This window comes from Leptonychotes weddellii, chromosome 11, assembly GCF_054177405.1.
Source record: "Leptonychotes weddellii isolate Sample4059 chromosome 11, ASM5417740v2, whole genome shotgun sequence".
Taxonomy (NCBI): Eukaryota; Metazoa; Chordata; class Mammalia; order Carnivora; family Phocidae; genus Leptonychotes; species Leptonychotes weddellii.
Genome location: NC_138379.1, coordinates 64646187 through 64664219, shown reverse-complemented (window position 1 = coordinate 64664219; position 18033 = coordinate 64646187). Strand labels below are relative to the sequence as shown.

General features: G+C 42.5%; 1 protein-coding gene and 1 non-coding gene across 3 annotated transcripts in view; both read left to right on the top strand.

Moving 5' to 3' along the window:
* The window catches only part of MAML2 (mastermind like transcriptional coactivator 2), a 334492-nt gene extending 316918 nt beyond the window's left edge, over window positions 1-17574 (top strand). Inside the window, exons 3-5 of one of the 2 annotated variants that reach the window (XM_081799046.1) lie at window positions 4826-5029; window positions 10132-10246; window positions 13728-17574. In XM_081799046.1, the coding sequence (XP_081655172.1) occupies window positions 4826-5029; window positions 10132-10246; window positions 13728-14746 (1338 nt within the window). In that variant the 3' untranslated portion in view covers window positions 14747-17574. The remainder of the gene's footprint in view (window positions 1-4825; window positions 5030-10131; window positions 10247-13727) is intronic. The other variant, XM_081799047.1, reaches the window with a different exon arrangement.
* Window positions 225-354, top strand: LOC115942013 (small nucleolar RNA SNORA11). The gene has a single exon (XR_004076677.2). It is a non-coding gene; the product is annotated as a small nucleolar RNA SNORA11 (small nucleolar RNA).
* Window positions 17575-18033: the final 459 nt, after the last annotated feature.

The following is an 18033-nucleotide window of genomic DNA, read 5'->3' as shown; positions in this document are numbered from 1 at the left end:
TTTTTCCTGCAGCAACTTTGAGTGAGGATGTCCATGGGGTATGTGATGTGTGCCTCTTAGATTCCCAGATGAAGGATAAGCCAGAGATCTTAATCTTCAAGTGCCTACATGAGCCAGGCAAGTGATAGAAATGAGGGAAATGGGCAGATACAATAAAATAAGAAATAGTGGGGACTGTGGCCCACTGGAGGGCACAACTTGTGTTGAAAATATGATGGGGGCATGGGGTGTGCTCAGAGCAGGGAACCTGAAGAAATGGCCCCTCTGTTTATAACACACCCAACAGGAATCTGGGTTCACTGTGACAAGGGGCACAAAACATGTGGCCTTCCTATGAACAGACACCCTACATGTGTCCCAACCTGCACCTCCACATGGCTTCTGGATAGGACCAGCAGCCTAAGGCTTTGTAGGCCTCAGTCCTGGAGGGGGAAGCCCTGGGAGTGAGTGTGGGAGTGAGACATGGGGCCCACCCCCACCCCGCAGGAACTGAGCTGCAGCACTGGGGCTGGGCAGGCGCCACCTGGGAGCCACTGGGACAACAGGTCTTCCTGGCTGGACGCAAACGTTTGTCATCCTCCCGCACTGAGGTACCTGGAATACGAGAAGATCCCCAATAGCAGCCCAGTGGAGTATGAATTCCTCTGGGGTCTGAGAGCCTTCCACAAGACCAGCAAGATGGGTGTGCTGAGATTCATCACCCAGCATCAGAACCGAGACCCTGGGAAGGGAAAGCTCATTTCTTGGAGGCTGTGGATGATGCATTCAAGATGATGGGTGTAGATATGGCTGAGGAACATGCCAGGGCCCAGATGAGGGCCCAGATGGAGCTTCTGATGTGGTCTGAGGATGGAGATTTTAGCAATCGCTGGGCCAGGGCTCCCTTGGCTTTCTGGGCTACATACCATCAGTACATTCTGAATGGCAACCGTGCCAACTGGAGAGGCACCGGGAGAGCTGGTGTCAGCCGTGGCTCCAGTGGGGGGGCCAGCACCACATTCTCGATGGGCCCAGCACCAGCTCCATCGTCCCCGCCAGAAATGCCGCCAGAGCGAGTGCCAGCTTCTCCCAGATCCAACAGCGCTGATGACCAGCAGTCACTCACCAAGCCAGAGTGCCTCCTCGGACTCCTTCTTATAACACAGCACTAGGGGCACCTTCTACCTGCCTATCCCAGGTGGCACGCATGAGGAAGCGGTCTTCGCCCTTCCTGCTTTCGTGGTGTGCTTTTGTCCTGTTGTCATGTTTTTGGTATCAGTGTTACATTAAAGTTGCAAACTTAAGAAAACAAAAAAATAAATAAAATAATAAATGGGAGCTAAACACACCGCATCTGCAATCCAAATCCACTTACGGCATAAGCTTCTTCACAAACATAATTGTTTCTAGAACATCTCTTCCATATGCAAAATAATAAAGGAAGAAAGAAGAAAAATAGTAATTGCTAAAATGGAATCGAGTACCTACAAAGTGGTTGGAACTGTTCAAAATTTCATCTGGTTTAATTTTATGTCATTAATATAATTACTTCTGTTTTACAAATGAAGAAATTAATTCACAATACTTAGTAAGTGTATTTTGGCTGCTCTATTAATAAATAATTGGATGTTAAATAAAAACTAGCACAGAAAAAAACAACGTATCAGGGCCCTGAGCCAAACCCCTCACCCGGATGAAGGAAGCACCCTCCAAAAGAGCTTCCATCAGAGAGACTGGCTCTCAGTTCCTCTTCCGACATCTCCAGGTAGGAGGATGAAGGTCATCCCCCGAGTCCATCAGTAGCTCACTCTCCACAATGTAACTGAGACCTCGGCATTTCTCATAGAGTCGACACAGAAGAGCTCTGTGCCATCTGCAAGGCCCGTCTCCCTTGCTTCACAGTCAACAAACAAAACAGACTCCTTCTCCTGTGTGTGGATATAACGCTAACAATTATGAGCAGCCGGCACTTATTAAGTGCTAACTCTGTGCTTAGTATTTTTGGCATTGTAGCATCTCCTCTCATTCTCACAAGGATCCCATGAAGTCAGTACTGTTCTTGTGTCCATTTTACAGATAAGAACATTGAAGCTCATGGAGGTAAATTAACTTCTCCCAGATCACACAGCCAACAAGTGCCAGAACTGGGATATGAATTCCAGCAGGCTCATCTGCAGAGCTCATGATCTTGTGACCATGCAAAGAAGACTGAGAAGCAAAATGCATTGAGTTTTTGTGTATGTTTGTCAACCAGTTTCTTAAAACGTGAAATCCTCTTTTCACACACAGTCTTGCACTAAACTTCAAATTATTATATCCTAGAAAAGAGCAGTTGGTTTCTGTTCTGGTTGAGGGTGGAGAGTGAAGGGCCAACCACTGCTTCCACTATATTCTCTCACCTTGATTTCCTCTAGCATCACTGCTGGTCATCTTTACTCTTGTCTGATGCCCCTCCTCCTGCCCCCCGTTTCTCCCTGTTGCGGGCTCTGCTTTGCTCTCATTCGTCTGGGCGGACCAAAGATTCAACACTCAGTCCTCCAGGTACTCCCTTCTCTACCTGCCCTCAAGAGCGCTCGACACACAGATCATCCACTGCCATTGTGTTAATGACTCTCACGCGCTTGTCTCCAGGTCCATATCCCTAGTGGCTTGTAGGGTATGTGGAGTGAACATTTTCCCCCAAGAACCAAGATGGATTTAACTCTGAGAGAACTGACTGGGCATTGTGTGCAGAGGTGTCAGAGGATGGTTATTTAAAACTGCACGGAGGATGTGTCTGCCTCAGAGATGGCTCCCGTTATTTTTAGGTAACTGGTGAGGAGGACCGCCCCCTCCCAGACCCCACAGCCTGCCCTTCTCCGCACCACACTCCCTTCCACGTGCCTGATTGAGGGTGGCCACCCGTGCAGAGGGTGTTCAATCAACACGTGCTCCATGGGCAGGTGGGTCTGCACAGTTTAGAAGCATGAGCACCTTTTTCCTCAACATGTCTCATCCTAGCTGAGAGACAACAGGTACAGTGATTGAGAAAGAATTCTGAAGTCAGACAGACCTGGCTTCAAATCTTCCTCAACTACTTGTGTGATCTCTCAGCTCGGGTTTCTCATCTGCAAAATTAGGACGATAATATTAGTTCTTGCTCATTGTTTCGTTGGGAGGATTAAATGTGGTTAGTCACGTAACATATTGAGGACAGGGCCTGGCCTGTAATAAGGCTAAGTGCCTGGTCATCTTTAGGATTATTTTGTATCCCTTTGCTTTTGAGGTCGTTGGTGAGCTCTGTAGCCCCAAGAATTACTAAAGCAAGGCCACATTTCCTACTTCTCCAGGCTGTGGACTTTTTTTTTAAGCATAGTACATAACTAAAGAAAAAGAAAGAGATAAAAGGGAAGAGACTTTCCACAAACGGAGTATATACAACTGCTCATCAGGCATCATGAGAGTTGCTTTATCTTTTTAATCTCTTGTAACTTCACACAGTCCAGATGGGGATTGAAAGTTGGATTGTATTGCTCCCGCATTCCAGTGTTTCTCAAAGAGCATACTCTGGACCAATGAGTATTAGAATTTCCTGACCAGGGACCCAGTCTATAGCCTCGGAATTTCTGGAGCAAGTCCAGAGCACCTGTCTCCCCAGTGAATATCATCAAAGTGTGAGGACCTTTGACTTAGTACTTGTATCATATCTAAGACTTGACCCTGTATTTTCTTGTATTTTTTACATGTAAGCATGTCATTTTTTCCTTAATTAGATACATTCTTCAAGGTGGGAAGAGTTCTTGTAACCCCAACTGTGTACAGCTAGAGTTTTCTAAAGTTTTTGTAACTCCAACAGTGTCCAAGCCTGAACATGGCATTGGGAATTCATGAAAACGTTTGGCTAGGTTTAGCTTTCTGCCCTGCAGGGTCAATGCCTTAAGACCGGTAGAGACCTTGGGGCCCTGGGTGGCTCAGTCGTTAAGCATCTGCCTTCAGCTCAGGTTATGATCCCAGGGTCCTGGGATCGAGCCCCACATCAGGCTCCCTGCTCGGCAGGAAGCCTGCTTCTCCCTCTCCCACTCCCCCTGCTTGTGTTCCCTCTCTCGCTGTCTCTCTCTGTCAAAAAATAAATAAAATTAAAAAAAAAAAAAAAGATTGGTAGAGACCTTGAGTTAGAATGGCAGTTCACCAATACCCAGTATTACTACAATACAATGTTGAGTTTTTAATCTATGCTTTCTCATTGTCGGTTGGGTGTGCTTTTACTGATTGATACACTGAAATTCCTGACTTCCTGACCAGGGAGGAAAATTGACAAGTCTCTTAAAAGTAAAATCCCTTCTAGGTTTCAGAGTGTTTGTAAAACAGAAACTCACAGGTCTTCCATCTTATCACAGAAAGCTGGGCCCCTCCTGACCAAAATGGTTATTCAACTTTTGAACATATGCCTTAAAACATAATTTTCGTTGCAGGATCAGCAATGATCTGTACTAGCTTTAAGGAAAAGGAAGAACTTGTTACTTTATGATGTGTTTGTTCCTGAGCAATTGAGAGATTTGCCATATGTTTTTATGGTCGTTTTCTTTAAGGTTCCATAAACGCCTTCTGGAATGTGGAGGTTCCACCATCAGAGTCATATGGGAGCTTTTCTAGTGCCCTAATGTAATTAACCCAGCTGCTTTGTTTGCTGTAATACGCATTGATTTCTCCTACATTTGAAAGGCAGTTCTCTGATCTCCAACCCATTTAACCATGTTTGATCTCAACAAGATGAAAAATGTTCGGAATCTAAGCTTATGATCTTTGTGCTACATTTTTCTTCTTTTAATTACAGTAGCTTCCCCCTCTTACCCCTTCTCTCCTTTAGGATCAACACTCTGTGGTAGGCCAGAACACAGGCCCCAGTCCAAGTCCCAACCCCTGCTCAAATCCAAACACCGGAAGTGGTTACATGAACTCCCAGCCATCACTGTTGAATCAGCAATTGATGGGAAAGAAACAGACTCTACAGAGGCAGATCATGGAGCAGAAACAGCAGCTTCTCCTCCAGCAGCAGATGCTGGTTGATGCGGTAAAACTTTCTCCTAATTTCTACTACACGTACCTATTGGCCTAACAGAGGGAATTCATTATTTCCCCTTTCTGGTCACTGCCCTTTTCTCTGTGCCTGCTTAGGTGAGAGCAACAAGAGTATCCTGGCTATAAGAGAAGCTAATTCTATACCGAAGTTAAAGTGCTGCAGGGAAAAAAAAAAAAAAAACACTTGATTTACCAGCTGCTGGACAGTTGGAATGCATGGCACCCCACCTAACTAGCCCTGCCCAGCCCAGGAATGTTAAGAACCACCAGCATGGGTGTTTGAATCAGGCAAAAGGAGCCATTTTGGGGCTATAGCCCTGAGGGGCAGAAATCGTGGACAGAACTTTAATCGACTTGAATCCAAACTGATTTTAGAGATAAAAGGAGTTTCTAAAACAGTTGTAAAAGCCAGCATGGGGTTTCAAAACTGAAGATTTGACTTCCAAAATAAAGCATCTCAGAAGGGGGGATGTTTTTAAAGGAAACAGGATATATTTCCAACTTTCACCATAGTTAACTGGCCTTAAAGAAAGGCAAGATGGTTATTTCCCCATCAGGACCCGAGCATTAGCCCTTCGTCACTGTTACTTGCTCTCCCTTCTGCGTCCTCAGACGTACACTTGGGCACGGGTTCAAACCCCCCTGCCTCCGAACACCAAGCCCCATCTCCAAGTGTCATTCTCTCCCTTTAGACAGTTTGGCCAGATGAAAGACAAAAGGGGCAAAGTTAACCGTCTCCAAGTTGATAGAGTCAAGGTACACAGAGATGTGAAAAACAAAACAAAACCAAAATGTTTATACTCAAGGAGCTTTGTAGTAAAAGTCAGAAATCTAGGATGTGGTAAGTGCTACCATTCATTCGGTAAATACTAGTGAATTTACACTGAGAAAATGAGTATAAATAAAATAGACCATGTCTTTGTCCTTAAGGAGCTTAGAGCCCACAGGGATGTGAAATACAGGTGATTGGAAGGCAGGTGATTAAATGCTGTGATGTAGTGAGTACTGGAAATGGTTTCAGAGAGGAAGTTACGTCTACTGAAGATCTGAAGGTGAAGTAGGTGATGGGAGAAAGAGGAGGGGGATGTTCAGGTCGGAAGAACCGTCATATTCAAAGACTCAGAGACAATAATGTATAATGATGTAGTAGATGGAAGTAGAGGTTAAGGAAGTAATAGGCAAGGAGGCCAGAGATGAGAGGCCAGAGGGTAGAGCTTGATAAATTCACCCCGTCTGAAAAGCAAGGGAGAGGACTTTAAGGATTTGAAGCAAGGAAGTGCTAAACTCAGATTTGCATTACAGTAAAAATATGAACAGAGGAGGAGAAAAGGTAATGGAGGAAAGATAACATCCAGCCTGGAGAGATTAAAGAAAGTCTCCCAGAAGAGGTAAAATTTGACTTTGACTTTGACCTTGAAGACTGTTGGATTCTGATGGATAGACTAGGTGAGGAGGGGCCAGACAACAAAAGGTACAGCCCAGGTGTATATTTGTTGATGGGCTTGAGATTATATTCTAAAATATTTAATACAAGATGAAAAGTGTAAATAGTAACATAATCATTATTTTTGAGGAATGACAAATGGAGTAAGTTTGGAGTCTAGAGCAGGAGAGAAGATATAGTGAGGGATGAATAAGGAATAGGGAGCAAAAAATGTACAGGTGACCTTGAGTGCTGCCCTGAGGTATCAGGTACGGGGGTGCCATGGACTGGATCACAAAGCGACACAACCGATTTCTTCTCCAAATCTTCTGTAAGTTTTGGAAACTCCGGCTGTCCCACCAACTCCCTCCCTTTTTTTGATCTTCATCATCTAAATAGCTCAAAAACAAGGGCGCTAGGAGAGAAAAACATGCACTCTCCGATTGACTCTCATTGCTCCCATCAGTACTTCTACTGTGTTGAATTATAACATGCAGCGGTCGCATGTCTGGATTTTCAGCTCTGATTAAAAGGCAAGGAAACGTGCCCCAAGGGTCGTGTCCTGGCACGGGCCGGACTCTCGCTGGGCCCCAGTTGAGTCCCCCCTGGGACAGGTGCAAAGGGCAGTGGCATAAACTGTGAGAGATGAATGAGAAATGGGACTGCGGTTTTTGTGCTTTTTACAAACCACTCACATTGCTCTTTCTTTGGACGCCATTGAGGGTGACTGTGCTTTTTAGCATATCCAGGAAGAAACAGTCTTTGATCTGGCTTTACATTAGCATATGCTAATGTAGTCATTTCCAATCAGTTGGCAAGGCCAGAAAGGTGCCTGAATTGGGACACTTTCTCATGAAAGTGCGTTATCCTTACTCCTCGTTATTCTCCCACCAATGAAGCCCAATGAGGAAAGATGAGTCGTGCGTAACACGATGGGCGTCATGATAACCAACACATTTCGTGCACCTTCTGCATGCCAGCACCATGCCAAGCTTTCACAGAGGTAAAGGACTGGTCCTTACAATTGGAGTTAGGAGGGAGGTCCTAGAATTATCGACATTGCACGTTTTGAGATGGCAAAACTGAAGCAGGACCGATAAACGCCACAGAGGTTATTTCTATAGTAGGTTTTCAGGGCCAGGTTTATTGGGTTGAATTACGGGGTCCAAGATGAGACATTAGTTGAGAAGTTCAATTTCACCTAGTCTCAGGGATGGCCAGTGAGTTGACGCTTACACGGAAGGGGACTGTCATCCTCTTGCACGGAATGGGAATGGGAGCAGCCCACATTCCGTGTCACAGTCGGGTCTTTGCTACCTCTCAGCGTGAAGTGACAACAGGGCCTCTCCATGATAGTCCATATACCAGGCCATTAAATCTAACTCATGTGCGAGCAAGTAGTTCAAGAAACTCAGGTGTCCAGAGATGTGTTGTTAACCCTTGGAGCAACCTAAATTTAGCCCTCAGGGAAATAAAAGGTCAGTAAGTAGATTGAATATACATAAACATAAGTTCAGATTTGAGATCTAGTCTTTAATGGGGAACCAAGAGCCCGATCCTCTCTTCTCTGTTTCTGTCTCTCTCTGTCTCTCTCTCTCTCTCTACACACACACACACACACCCATGCACAAATCCTGTTTTCTTCAGTATAAACAGCAGAAACACCTACTTATATAAGAAAAAATGATAGATGCTTTTGAAAAAGAGAAGAATTCAGAAAGTCCCATGCTTGGCAAAAAAATCAAAACTGTCAGCTTGCACGATAGTTTACAACAGGCATGGTTGAACATCACCACATTTGGGTTCATGGAACATCTCAAGCTGTTTCTTAAACATTTAGGGTTTGGGCAAAACCATAAAGACTTTCACCAACCACTTTTTTCCTTAATTTGTAAACCCATATTTGAAAGAAATGTAATCCATATGTTTCTGATTCATTTACACTTAGCTCATCAAAATTGTGTTTCATCCGAATTACTTGATGCCCCAAAAACCCTGTGAGTCTTTCAAGTTTTTTTCTTAGAAACAAGAATTTGAACTTGGTTTGTTGTTGTTTTTAAGGCCTTTTTTTTCCCTTTATAGTAGATTTGTTCTACTTTGGAAGTTTGGAATTTGATGGGAAACTGAGAAATACATGGTTTAAGTGGGCTCTAAGTTGGCCAGTGCACATTTGGCCTCCATCTAATTTATCCATCTATCTTTACACGGTTTTCTTTTCTATTTATTGACTTTTCTATAATTATATTGTTCTCTGTCTACCGATACCAGTTATGTTTATCTTTGAAAATGGAGGTTGCTTTGGGGTGCATACAAAGTTGCAGTGAAGCAATTCTAAAAACTTCCGGATCCACGTTGAGAAAAAAAAAAAGCGGCCCCTGATTGTCCAGATTGATATGACACTCGTGGCCAGGCCATTCTGGTTTTCGTCAGACGAATGAATACCAACCTCAGATGGGATTACTCTGAGACCATGATAAAATGAGACAAAATAAGGCCGCTTCATAATTTTATCTAAATACAGACACAAGGTCACTCTGTAACCCACAAAATACCAACCCCTCCTTTTGCTAAATGAGCAATGGCTACTTTACTCAATAATAGAATCAACCTCACTTTGACAGCTTACAACCTAGAACAAATCATTGCTTCCTTAGACCCTCCCTAAATCATCCAATTAACACCCAAATCCTAGGATAGGTTCTTTCTAACGCTCTAGTACTGAGACACCCCATGGTCCCCCATGCTGCAATGAGCAATAAACCCAGCAGTTGTGTTCCTGGTAGTCTTTGGCTAAAGGCGTTAACAGTATAAAAAGAACGTACCCATTTCCTCTCTTAGCTCCCAAACTCACCTCCTCTAGAGATCTAAAGGTGGCAGATTCCAGAAGGAAGAAAAGAAGGGGGCCTGGGAGACTTCTGTGCTTTGAGAATGGGGCACAGAGAAACAGAGAAGCAAGTACTGTATTGTGTGGCAGGGAAAGGGTCAGATTCTTTGACTCAGGATCCGATTTCCGTTCTACTGCTCTGATCTTTGGCAAGTTACTTGGCCTAAGGAAGCTTCCATTTCTTCATCTGTTAAGTGGGAATAATCACACCTATTTCAAGCGTTATTTTAGAGGGGGAAAAATGAGGTAATATGTGTATAAGGCCCCTACCAATACCTGATAGGATATCTCCTGGCATCTCCTCCTATCTAGGGTTGCCAGACTTAACAAATAAAAATATAGAGTTTCCAAGTTACTAGGTGAGAGTCCTGTATTTTCTCTGGTAACCCTACTCCTATGCCTTCCACGCTCCATGGGACCAGAATTAAAAAATGGGTACCAAAGCATATCAGGTGTGCTACAAAATAAAACTAGAAACACCATCTCAAAAATCACAGGAATTTAGCTCTCACTGAAATCTAATTGCAAAATAAAGAAAATGAGATTAGCTGTTAGACCCAAAACACACGTTGAGTGTTGAGAGGTAGAAATTATACTTCCACGCAGGAAATTTATTGAAACTGAAAAGACCAGTTTCTGAAGTAACACTAGTAAATAAGGTGTATGATTCGCAACCATGGCTGCAAAATTTTTCTTGCAGTCTTACTTTTTTGAATGACAGTCTATAAATGTTTACAAGTGGGAAAGTAAGCATGCAACCTAATATGATTTCATTTGTGTATTCAAGGAGAAGATTGCTCCACAGGATCAGATAAATAGACATTTGACAAGGCCACCACCAGATTACAAAGACCAAAGAAGAAACACGGGCAATATACAGCCAACTGCTGCTCAGTATTCTGGTGAGTATTCTTAAAAATCAGTTAAAAACGGGGCGCCTGGGTGGCTCAGTAGGTTAAGCATCTAGCCTTTGGCTCAGGTCATGATCTGGAGTCTTGGGATCGAGCCCCGCATTGGGCTTCCTGCTCAGTGGGGAGTCTGTTTCTCCCTCTCCCTTTAGTTCTCCCTCTCCTTCTCCCTCTGCTCCTTGCCCCTGCTCATGCCCTCTCTCTCTTGCTGTCTCTCTTTCTAATAAATAAAATCTTTTAAAAATCAGTAAAAATCATAACTGTAGAAGAAAAAAACTGTTCAGTTTTTAACATTTCCTTCTCTCCCCACCTCATAGGGAAATGTAGCATCTGTCTTAGAATCCTGCACTAGCTCCCATTTAACTTGCAGATCAAGACCAAACTTGAGTGGTGTTTAGTCCTTTCATCATTTCTTGCTGATTCTTGTCCTCTCTTCACATATTTCACTGCCCTCCGAATTACCTCTGAGAGTTCAAGAGAGCTTAAATATTTTCTAACTCCTCGGTTCCACCACTGTCCTCCCAGCAAGGTATCCTGACCCAGATCATGTAAGGTAAGCAGACATTCTGCCCTCTTGGAACTTGCATAAAGCCCGATCCTCTTGTCTCCACTTGTCCTCAACGTGGCTGAAAGACACGATGGAGGTTCATTTGGAACATGGCTTCTTACACCATGGCCTATCAGTGGGTTCAGAGGAAGCTAGGAGCCTTGGAAATATTATACAAAATTCAAGGTGGATGTTTGGGCTTTTCTTTTCCCACTCATATAAAAGAGTCTCAAGGATTGCAGTCTCAGGCTGATTAGGTGGTTGTACAGTGTTGTCAGGGGTCAAGGCTTCTTTCGTCTTCCTGCTCCACCTTCTTTCACATGGAGCTTCCACCCTAAGGGCTGCCTTTTGGCCACCACACCACCATCCTTCACGTCGTATTCCAGGTAGAAGGATGAAAGAAAGGAAGAGGTAAAATGCCCTCCCAAATGAGTCAGATTCTCTTTTTAAAAGAGGTTTGTTGAGGGGCACCTGGGTGGCTCAGTTGGTTAAACATCTGCCTTTGGCTCAGGTCATGATCTCTGGGGTCCTGGGATCGAGTCCCATGTTGGGCTCCCTGCTCAGAGAGTCTGTGCTTCTCCCTCTCCCTCTGCTGCTCCCCCTTCTTGTGCTCTCTCTCTCTCTCTCAAATAAATAAATAAAATCTTTAAAAAAAAATAAAATAGGTTTCTTGGACTCTTACCTAGTAACTTCTACTTCTAGCCAAAATTTATTCATCTGGACCCCTCCATCACCGAGGAAGTTTGGGAAATGTGGTTTTTCAGCTTGGCACATTGCTGCAAAATCAAGGGTCTGTTTCTAAGGGAGACAGGGAGGTTGGATGCTTGGTAGGCACCTGCGAGTTCCTTTCACAGTGCACATGGGCCTCTTCCTAAGGGAGGGATCCTTGGCATCCAATTGCTGATCCCCAAATGGATAAGAATCAGTACTCTAGAGCATTGTACTTCCCATGTCTTCTGAGAATGAAATAACCAACAAGCACAACACAAACTCTTTTATCATTTTTTACTTTAATCTCAGTGCAGTAATAATCACCTTGCCCAAATTGTTAATATTAGAAATGATGTATGAAAAGTACATGGAACAATTTTTACCACATATTCGGGACTTCTAAATATTAACTGTGATTACTCTTTTGTGACCTTTATGGAAATTCTCTCTATTGTGGTTGTTTAAAACTATTGCTCTCCTCTTAAAAACCTTCTCAGGGCATATTGTCAAAATAGAGGGCACCTAGAGGGAATGATTTTTAAAACCTCTAAATTTGTTCTCATAGCACTTTCATAGTGTCCATTCCCTTCTCGTGAAATCCTTAGATACCAAGATGCTGTTGCTTACCCTCATTGGCTGTCTGTCCACTCTTTACTGTTCCAGCATCTCATACCTACTCTGATCCCTCTTTATCAAACTCTTCCTGCCCTCCCAGTGCAGGGCTTTGTGCTCAGTCTGGACCTACAGGGAGATACAAGAGACTGTTCCTGCCTTCAAGGGGTCTGTAGTCTAGTGGGAGACATTTTAAAACAAATAGCAAGGACTTCAGCCCTTCAGGCTGTGTGCCATGCTAGCTATCCCCAAACAGTTCTGGGGTTCCCTAGAGCTACAACCACAGCCATGTTCTTCTCCTACAGTAATGTTCTGATATTTCTGTATGTGTCTAATTCTCCTTCCTTAGCATTTCTGATTCTCTGGGCCTCCCTGCATCTGTGCAGGGAGGGTACTTTAAAAGAGTATCTTTCTCCAAGTTACATATTTGCTTCAATCTCTCATTTACTCATTCATTCATTCAATATGAATCAAATACCTACTTTGCACCATCCACTAGACTTTAGGACAGTGAACCAAACAGGCAAAAATGCTTTCCCCCATGGAACTTAATCATCCACCAGACACTTACTTTTATCTTTCTGACATTCCATTTTTGCTTCTCAAGATGTCTTCCCATGATGACTTTCACCTCCCCGAGTCAGGAAGATTTTAACGTGTTGACTAATCACTATCTGATATGTGATGCGCCTCCCTATCCGGCAGCCTATGATTCATGGTTCCTCTTTGAGGTTCTGTGGATTTCCCAATACAAAAGCTAAGTGCTAAGTGAAAACTTCAAAGAGCAAATCCTGCTGGAAAGAGCAGGCTGGAGTATCAGGTGAAGCTCAGTGAAGGAGCTTAGACTTTGGCCTGAACTTTGAAGGAAAAGTAGGGTTCAGGGAGTTAAGAAGGGCATCATATGAGAGGGAAATAGCATGAGCACAGGTGGCTCATGGTATGTGGATAACAATGCAATAGTAACTATACCTCCTGGAGCAGAGGGCTTTCTACATGGAAATCATCACTGGAGCATGGACACTTTGAATTCTAGATGTTTAAAGAGATGGGTATTTTCCCTTTGGACACTTGGGGGCCACTCATGGAAGCTTCTTGAATGGGGACGATGCGGATGAATAACTGGACATGATTTTCATGGCCATAGGTGTGGAATATTAATCTAGCAGCCGTATATAGGATTAATCCACACTTTCTTATTTGGACCCTGAGGTAACCAGTAGCCTGGATTTCACAACAGCTGGTTAATCAAGGTTCTAGTCTTTGGTCTTGGAACAGAGTAAAGCTAATTCAAAATGAAAGAAAGATTGACTATCACCTCCCCTCAATGACTCCAGAAGAGGAATAAAGTAAAACCTAAAAACCAGAGCCATTTTATCATAGGCTTTTTCTCTATAATATGTAAACTCTTGACCAAGGGATGACCTAGGTGATACTTCCCTCCAAAAGCTGTCTTACTCCTTTTACATAAGATGCTGTGATGATTATTTCTCTTTATTTGTTCTTACACCTTACAACAGTTTCAGAGTGGACAAGTTATTGCAAATTGCTATAAAAGAGGAGATAACCTATGGTTGTAAACTAACATAATTATCTTCTTTTTCTCAGGTGGCTCATCAGCTGTGAATTTAAACTCTAACCAGGCTTTGGCAAACCCAGTTTCAACACACACCATTTTGACTTCGAATTCCAGCCTCATGTCTACTTCGCATGGGACGAGAATGCCATCGTTACCCACAGCAGTTCAGAATATGGGGATGTATGGAAATCTGCCTTGCAGTCAACCTGGCACATACAGCGTCACTTCAGGAGTGAATCAGCTGACCCAGCAGAGAAACCCAAACCAACTGATAGCAAATCAGAACACCCCTCTGATGCCACGGCCACCTACCTTAGGGGCAAGTAATAATAATAATAACGTGGCCACTTTTGGAGCTGGACCTGTTAGCAATTCGCAGCAGGTGAGACCAAATTTAACCCACAGCATGGCAAACATGCCAGCGCAGAGAACGTCGAATGTAATGATCACATCCAGCACAACAGCACCAAACTGGGCCTCTCAAGAAGCAACAACCAAACAACAGGAAGCCCTGAAGTCCACGGCCGCCCGCTTCCCCACAGGTGCACCTGCAGCCTATACTCCAAACCAGTCTCTACAACAGGCAGTGAGCAGCCAACAGTTTTCGCAGAGGCCAGTGGCTCCTCCTAACCAGCTCACACCAGCAGTGCAGATGAGACCCATGAACCAGATGAGTCAGACATTAAATGGACAGACCATGGGTCCACTCAGAAGTCTGAACCTCAGACCCAATCAGCTCAGCACACAAATTTTGCCTAATTTGAACCAGTCAGGAACAGGGTTGAGTCAGTCGAGGACAGGCCTGAGCCAGCCGCCATCCCTGACCCCGGGCAGTTTCCCTTCACCCAACCAAAGTTCCAGGGCTTTTCAAGGAACTGACCATGCCAGTGACTTAGCTTTTGACTTTCTCAACCAACAGACCGATAACATGGGCCCTGCCCTGAACAGCGATGCTGATTTCATTGATTCTTTATTGAAGACAGAGCCTGGTAATGACGACTGGATGAAAGACATCAATCTTGATGAGATCTTGGGGAACAACTCCTAAAGGAGAAGAGGGAGACAATTAATAAACTCCACGCACTAAAAGGCAGTATTTCACAAGGACTCTGTAAAGGCCAAACTCTTGACTTTTAGTTGGACTATGTGAAGATACCTTGGCTTACACGTGGAAGCAGAAAGTTAACTGCAGTGCTTGGTTCAAATGTTTGTTTTAAGTCTCAAACCTGAAAGTAAAATCTTGGGATCACCTTTCCCTGTCTAAACTCCAGGACACAGTATCCAGTTTTCCCAAACAGAACTGTGATGTTGATGTGTAATTAGTTGTGTAAAATAGGCTTCCCAAGCTCCTTTCCTCCCTGAAAGAAAAGTAATAGAGCTTGTCGCTTGCTAAATCCCGTGTCATATGGAGATTCTAGTTCCCAGCAACAAGCAACAAATTCCTTCATTTGCTCTAATAGATAATAAGTGTGGTTTAATCTTCCCACTCTTGTCTTTTCATTTAGTTTTCCTAAAACATCCAGGGTAGATTAAAATGTTATAGGTTTGTTTGGAGTAACCAAACAGTGCCCCAAGTAGAGGAAAGCCAGAGAAGCTAGAGAACATCCAATGGATTATAGAGTTTCTTCCCCAGATTCACCTCTCACTTGGTCAGTTTTCCCACGTACGCCGTACTTCCGCAACATGCCGTGTCTAGTGATGAAACAAGATTGCAGAGCTCTCCAACTTTATTTGGGCTTCCACAACCAATTCCTGAATCCATTTCCAAGTCTTAGATAAAAATCACAACTTGTCCTAATCATACTGAAATATTGGTGCATACCTGTCTGCATCAGATTTCACTATTTCAAAAAGAAAACATCCCGTGGGACATGGCTACAAAGGAGATTTATCTAGCCACAAATAACCTGGGGTGTTGCTTATTGTGATCATGCCTGCTGGTTAGTTCCCATGCTGAGTGAAATTGAGCCCTGTCTTCCCTGCTTATTTTGATGACCAGAGACTGACTTGTAAGAAAACGGAGATAAGAAGGTATCTTGTTTTGATTGGAGATAAGAAACAGAAGATCAGGACAAGAAATGGTGGGTATGGTTGGGTACAAATCTATTTCACAGGGTTTGAAGGAAAACATAACTGAGAGAGAAAACAATCTGTCCTGATTTGGGCATATTTTGGGTGAACAGCTAAAGAGAATGTGATCTGTTCTCCAGTAGCAATGTATTCATTCTTGGCTCCCTGATATGATACATCTTCACCATATGCTAGACAGACCCTGCATATCCAGGTTTTCTCCCTCAGAGATACAGAGGTACAGAGCACTGTATCAAAGAAAGAGTTTTTGTTGAGTCATGTCACCTCAGCGCCCACACACAGATCAGCTATAAAATGGGGAGGACATGTGCTGATTTGGAATGGATGCAAAATATCACTATCGTTTTCCTCATTACAGAAGAATATAGGTTATCTTCAACCTTTTTAGTTATATGCCCACATATTCAATTATCAGATGTAATTTAACTGGACTTGTTTAATAAATAAGTCTTTGGATATCTGTTCTAAAAAAGATCATATTTTGAAAGTTCTGCAAAGCCCTCTCTCAGTCTTTAAAAAATCTAGAAGAACACTCTTTCTTTTACACAATACCAACGTCACTGGCCCAGAATCTTTTCTGTGCTAAGTTGTAAATATGAATAAATGACTTGTTTTGTAAACTTTTGTAAAGAATATTTTGGTAGAAATACTCAAAACATATTCTTTGGGTTATATTTATACATATGTGAAATAAATATACTATCAAAAGGTTATATTTTATACAAAAAGTAAATTGTTACCTTTTGTATGCTAATATACAAAGTTTTGTATAATATGATGGTTTATTTTTAGCTCTACACTTAAACCGTAAGAGGTCAAGTGGGAACTTTTGAAAACTATCAAGAGGCTTGTTAGACAAATTTATATTCTGAAACCTCAAGAAGAAAGCATTCCAGGTTTCAATTTTTTCTTTTTTTATTTTTCTGCTCCCAAATTATTTTTTAAACCCATAGTTCTTTTGTCTTATTTGATCCTACTGCTGTGCACATTGTATTGGTTCTTGTTGCATGTGGTCTACTGTGTGTTTTCCCATTTTATAGAACAGTGTTTCTCCATGCAAAAAAGGAAAAAAAATATGTACATATAAACACTTTTATTTTATGACTCCTCCATGTTACTGTATGTATCTGCCAGTACTTCCCAATTACACTCCTGTGATTCAGCTTATTTTTACCCTAACATAAATAGTATGTTTTGTAGTAGCTATCAAATTTAAGAGATAAAGCAATCAGAATGTTTGGATTTTCTTCTATCTTAATGTGAATTTCATAATTAATGTCTATTTATTCAGCTATTCATTAAAATACAGGATTCTTTGGAAAAAAATGGTGTAGTCTATAGTTTCTGTTTTTTGGCAACCTATGACCAAAGATGATGTAATTTTCCTGAAAGCTGAGATGATGACAATTTGATAGACAGAATGTAGCCAAAACTTGAAGATTTACAATGTAAAAGCTATTGGAATCCAATCTCCCATTTATAAAGATACCGGACTACTTAATTGTTGGCATTGTTTATCATTCTAACATATTAAACAGGAGGTAGAAGTCATTTTTCTTTTTTTTTTTTTTTTTGATTCAAAGACTAGAAAGCAGTTTAAGCAAATAATTCATTCTTGGCTTTGTGTTAAGCCCAATGAAGATAAATAACCTTGCTCTAAGTGAATGCACTAATATTACTTGCATTACTGTAACTGTACCCATAACTGTAAAGATTTCAACTTGTAAAACAAGTATTTTGTATTGTGTGTAATTTCATGTGTTAAAAAATAGTTTTAAAAAATTCGGAAGTGGTTCTCTTGTATGAAATCATACTTTCAGTCACCAACAATATTGTTGCTATATCACAGAAAGTTCTGAGAACTATTAATAGCAATGGGCAGATTTAGTCTCTGGGAAGCTTCTAGTGAAATGCTGTCTTGTCTCCTTTCAGTGTTCTTTAGTTCACTTAGAAGGTTTGTATTAAGATCCTATATGCACAGCACCACTAAATACCGAAGAAACACATTCTCAGGCATGGTGGGCCTTTGCCTAGGCACCTGTTCAGGCCAAGTCTGAGTGAACACAAGGCCAGGTAAACACAGCTTCACTGAGCGTATTTACACGTTCCTTCTTGAGGGTCAAAGAGGTTAAGAAAAAGGTGGGAGGAGGCAATGGGAACCTTTCTCACCAATGTTCTTGCTCCCCTGTTGAAGTATGTTGCTGGGATTCCATTGTCCCTTCCCTCTCTGCCAGAAAGATGTGT